This window comes from Juglans microcarpa x Juglans regia, chromosome 7S, assembly GCF_004785595.1.
Source record: "Juglans microcarpa x Juglans regia isolate MS1-56 chromosome 7S, Jm3101_v1.0, whole genome shotgun sequence".
In the NCBI taxonomy this organism is placed as follows: Eukaryota; Viridiplantae; Streptophyta; class Magnoliopsida; order Fagales; family Juglandaceae; genus Juglans; species Juglans microcarpa x Juglans regia.
The window spans coordinates 18869677-18875036 of record NC_054607.1 but is presented as its reverse complement, the minus strand read 5'-3'; the positions used below and the strand labels follow the sequence as shown (position 1 = coordinate 18875036).

The 5360-nt window shown below is 36.6% G+C and overlaps 1 protein-coding gene across 1 annotated transcript; it reads left to right on the top strand.

Moving 5' to 3' along the window:
- The first annotated feature begins 532 nt into the window (after positions 1-532).
- On the top strand, positions 533-5360 carry LOC121241135 (F-box protein At2g26850-like). The gene is made up of 5 exons (XM_041138778.1): positions 533-2166; positions 2270-2349; positions 2552-2730; positions 3273-3347; positions 4814-5360. The coding sequence occupies exons 1-5, from the start codon at positions 1492-1494 to the stop codon at positions 4999-5001; spliced, it is 1197 nt and encodes a 398-aa protein (XP_040994712.1). The 5' UTR covers positions 533-1491; the 3' UTR covers positions 5002-5360.

Below are 5360 nucleotides of genomic sequence, written 5' to 3'. Positions count from 1 at the left end.
AACAATTACAAATATTATAAGATCTATTTTATATGTCTATCTTTATGAAGTTTTGAACTCTAAAATTTCCTAGAAAATCCAAATCCTAGAAAACTTGCACAGAAAGTAACAATGCAGTAGAGGTCATTTTTTTTATTTTCTTATTTTTAAGGAGGTAAATACTATCTCATTTGTTCTGGAAAACCCTCAATTTTTTATTTTTATTTTTTAATTTTTTGGTGTTGCTTATGGGTGGTCACAGCCTTTGGATATCTCTCGGAAACAGTAAACACCAATAATTTCTCTCTCCCCCCCTTTTTTTTCCTGAGCCAATAATATCTCTTGTTCCTTTTATTGTACATTGAATTAACGGCTACTTTGTCTGGTTAAACGTTATTTTCTCCAAATTGTAAGATTTGCTATGTATTTTGCTGTGGGAATTAGAACAATAGTTTTTGCGTCCACACAAATGAACCCTCGAAAATTATGTTCAACCAGAACCGCGCATTTCAGTGGTATAAATGAACAGTTTTGTTTTCCCTCCCTATATTTGTTCAAGACCTGTTTGATATTCTGCCTTGCTCAAGAGAAAGAGAGAGAGATTGAAAGGTCTGCTGGTGGAGGAGGATTTGGTGAGTTGTGATGAAGAATCTGTTGGACTGAAGTGAGAGGGACCCCACACTTCATGTCCATCATCGTCTTCATCAACCTCTTATCTTCTCTTCCTTCTTACCACCACCACCAACCCAACACCACAAGATCCTATTATCTTTGCTTCTGGTGTCTTTTCCATTAGTTTATACAGATTTTGAGGGTGCACCTAATTGTGCTTCAAATCCCAATTTATTCCCAGATCTTTTTCCCACCTTATTATTCTCAAAAAAGATTTATCAGTAGACTTCAAAGATTTTGGGGATATGGGTCTTTGTATGTAGACTTATCTTTATCATTTATCTTGGGGTTCAAAGTTTTCCTGGTGTCAGGAAAAATCTATATCAGATCTGAGTGCCCCCACCTTCGTTAGCTTCCTGAATTCATCCAATACTGTCCCCCCTCCCAATTTACTCTTTGTATGACACCTGCTGAGCTTGTCTGTACGGTCGGCTTCCTTACTTGGAGGGCCATTTTTTAAGCGGAAAGAGGAAGAAGAAGCTAAGAGCTTCTTCGGCTTTTTAGATTGGATTGGCTAAGCTGACTTTTCACCAAAGTTATTTCCTTTGAGGTGTCTCTTTAGTTGCCCATCTTCTGTTCTGATTAAATTTTGACAGGGAGGCCCACCGTTGGGTTTGGTGGGCTTTCTTTCAACCACTAAAAACCCATATGTGCTGAAAGTGATAGGGAGATCCTTCTTTGCTTGTTTATGTTAAGGTGGTTGAGGAAGAACTGAAACAAAAATTCAATTTCCTCATTATTGTACCATTGCTTTTAAAGTCGATTGGTTCTTCCTTTGGTATTGCCATATTCATTGATGAGCAACCCGTTTTTGACCCCAAATAGTTGTACCCTTTTCTAATGCTACTTTACTTATTGATCACTTGCTTCCTCTTCATCCTCTTTATAAAGTCCCTCCCTCTCAAACCGCTCCCACCACCAGGGGCTAATGATATGAAATTGTCGTTCCTCTGGTTTTGGAAAATCTTATCATTGTTTCACATATCTGAATTGATAAAGTATACGCTGTCAAGTTGCTATCTTTCTCTAGTTCCCTACAATATGTCTCTAATGAAGAAGAATCCAAGTTCTAAAGTAGAGAATGTTGAGGAGACCGGAGAGATGTCGGTGTTGGACTTGCCAGAATTGGCCTTGGAATGCATTCTTGAGAGGCTACCTCCTGCTGCACTTTGTAGCACGGCTGCTGTTTGTAGCTCGTTGAGGGAGAGATGTATGAGTGACCACCTTTGGGAGAAGCACATGAGACAGAAGTGGGATAGAATTATCGGTCCAGCTGCATACAGGGAGTGGAAATGGTATATTGCTTTGAACATGGATTCTAACAGTCTAAAGCAAGGCAAGCGAAGGGGCCTCATGTGGTTTCTATCTCTTAGTTGGCCTTTTTCATGGTTTAGATGGAGTGTTGACAATGGTAGCAAGCAAAGAAGTTCTTTGCCGGTTGATAAAATCATGGGTTGGTATCTTGCCCTTGAGACTGGCAGGTTCTGGTTTCCTGCTCAGGTCTATAACCGCGAGGTACTGACTGTACTTAATGTGAATTCTTCTACAGATAAGCTTCTTTTAGCTTCAATTTTATATTTGCTTATTAGTTTTATTAACCAATTAAGCTGTTTTGTAGAATGGCCATGTTGGGTTCATGTTGTCATGCTATGATGCTGAGGTTAGCTATGATTGCCGCACTGACACCTTCCAAGCCAGGTAATTGGACAGATGGCCTTCTTAGAACATAACTTTGAATGAGTTTAGTTTTTATTTTTCTAGTTTTTTTTTTCTTCATATCTTACTCTGGATATTTTAATTAGTGGCTTTTGTTTGAAAAAAAGTTAGGCTTTTTAAAATCAAGAATTGGGAGATGATGATGTATGGTTTTTTGATTTGGATGATTATCTTTCCATTGCAGGTATCCACCTCATGGAAGAAGAGCTGTTCCTATTGAGATTGGTGTGCCATGGGAAAGGCTAAGAGCACCACCTGTTGACACTGCTCCACACGACCTCCATATCTCTGACTGTTTAAATGAGTTACGCCCTGGAAATCATATTGAGATTCAGTGGAGAAGAAATAAAGAGTTCCCTTATGGTTCGTTCCTTGCAGAGATTTCTTGCAATGAATGTCGATTTCAGTTTTATCTAAATCAATATTGGGTCTCTGCTCGTTTTGATTTTCTAGATTCTCTTTCTTTGTTTCATTTGTTCTTTTATTACATGATTTGGGTTGCTAGGAGATGGATAAAAGGAAGTCATTTGAAGAAACTTCAAGAAAGAATGAATACTTTTTTTGCTAGATAAGAATGAATACAATGATGAGAAAGACAAACTGACATGTCTGTTACTGGTTTTTGAAAGAGAGGGAGGGAGGGAGGGAGAAGTAAAACCTTATTCCTCTAAAAAACATAAAATTTGTTCAAGCTTGATAGCATTTATATATATATATATATATATATTTGTCATGTCAATCTAAATCATTTTGGAAAGTTTCATTGTAGGAAATAAACTTTTTATCAATAAGAGCCTGAACGTAGCTAAAGTTTTATTTAAATTATTTATCCTTTAAATTCATCTACCATGTCTAAAGTCTATTATACGATCTTTTGTTAATGATAACCACACCATCATTTGCAGGTTGGTGGTATGGTGTAGTAGGTCACTTGGAATCATGTGATAGAAATGAGAATCACTGCCGTTGTCATAATAGTGGTATGTTATCTCATCTTTTTTCCCTGCATCTAGAACTTTTCACTTTATAATACTGATTTGGACATAAATGAAAAAGGAGGTGGGGAGGGATTGGACTGGAGCTGATTCCAAGTTTTTCTGTGTTTCTGTATGATAGTTGGGCAGAGTTCAATTTGATCTCCTTTAAGTTTACTTATCAAAAGAAAAAAAAAAGTTGGGCAGTGGGTATTTTAGCATACCAAGTTTCCCATCTTATCCTTAACTGTCTTGAGAAGAGAAAATACGTGTAGTATAAAGAGAAAAAGATGGGGGTTAAAAATGCATAAATATTTAGAATAGATATTTAACAATTATCTTGCAAGAGGCCAATAGCATCTCTAAAAATGTGGATGGCATGAATGCGAAGTTTACTTTCACAGAACACGCCAGTTTTAGCAAAGTTCCTTTCTTAAAATCCCATTTTTCAATTGTGGACCGCCATTTATGATATTTGTTGGTCCCCAAGACATATCTTTGTCAGCATGTCATAGTTTCCACCAACATTGTGATAACTTCTGTCTCAGTGGAATATTTATGGCCAACCACACTGACAAACACAATGTTTCTAGTACGCTGTCTTTTGCCTAGTAGTTGTTTTTTTTTGGTTATGAGGGCTATTATGGTGGATATTAGGGGAGGTTTCGATAGTGAGTTGAGATGAGATAAAAGTTAAAAGTTGAATAAAATATTATTATAATTTTATTTTTTAATATTATTTTTGTTTTGGGATTTAAAAAAGTTGAATTGTTTATTGTATTGTGTGAGAGCTTGGAAAAGTTGTAATGATTAGATGAGTTGAGTTGAGAGGCTTATTCTACCCAAACAACCCTGCTTCCAAATTTTCTTTGATTGTTTTGTCTTGTTGACAATCAAAAGATGCAATTTGGCAAAGTTGCACCTCGGAGTGACATGCATCTACCATTCATTTCACGAGACATTTCTGTCCTTTCCCTGGTCACAACAACTAAATAAATAATAATGATTAAGAAAATAAAAGCATGATAACAAAATAGTTTCTGCTTGTTACTTGTTACTTGTCACTTGACACAGTTCCGTAGAACAAATAAGTTTACTTTAAGCAGGTAAAATGTTTTTTGGCATGTGAGCAAGTGAAACCATTTTGTACCTGACTTCTGACACAAGCTGAATTTTATATATAATTGATATCAATTTTTAATTCTTTTAACCCCATAAACTTTTGCCTAAAGCTGATTTGGTTCCATGCTTTGGCATGTCAAACCTTTTCTTAAAGCCAAGTGATAAGCCTGGTGCTTCAATTTTTTTTATCAGTTAACCTTTACTAATGTATATCCATAATATGGATACATCAAATAAATAGTATACAGAACAAACCAGAAAGAAAATGGCAAAAAGAAAAGGATATTGGTAGCAGCAAGTCCTGTAGGGTAATCTGGATGCTAATTTTAAGCCTTCAATTTCTGCCACAGACACTGTAGTGCTGGAGTTCAATCAGTACACCACTGATTCGCGATGGAGATGCACAACCATCAACAGGAAAGACCACAGGGAAGAGGGAAATGAGGCAGATGGATTTTATGGAGGAATCAGAAAGCTTAAGAACAAGGAGGAGATTTCCACGTGGAAGCAGCTTTGGCCAACTGAAGTCTTGGAGTAGCATACATTATATCAAAAGGGGCTAGTAGACATCACCATCTGCAAACATAGGCGAATATTCTTCTGTATCAAGCGAATTCCTGAATTTTCACTTTGCAAAAGTGGATTTCAGAAGTTGGAAAATCTGCTACTTATTCAGTTGCATGGATGTGGAGGCATGCTCCCTTTCTTACCCCTTTTGCTATTACATTTTTTTTCATGATAGATTTCAGGATGTTCTTGTAATGCCAATCATGAAAATTTCCTCCCATTTAGGCCAAATTGATGTACAAAAGTACCCCAACAATATGCTGTAATCAGTAGTTAATCTCTCCTTGTTTTGGTTGAGATAGCAATAGAAGAATGATAGCTTTGAGATCA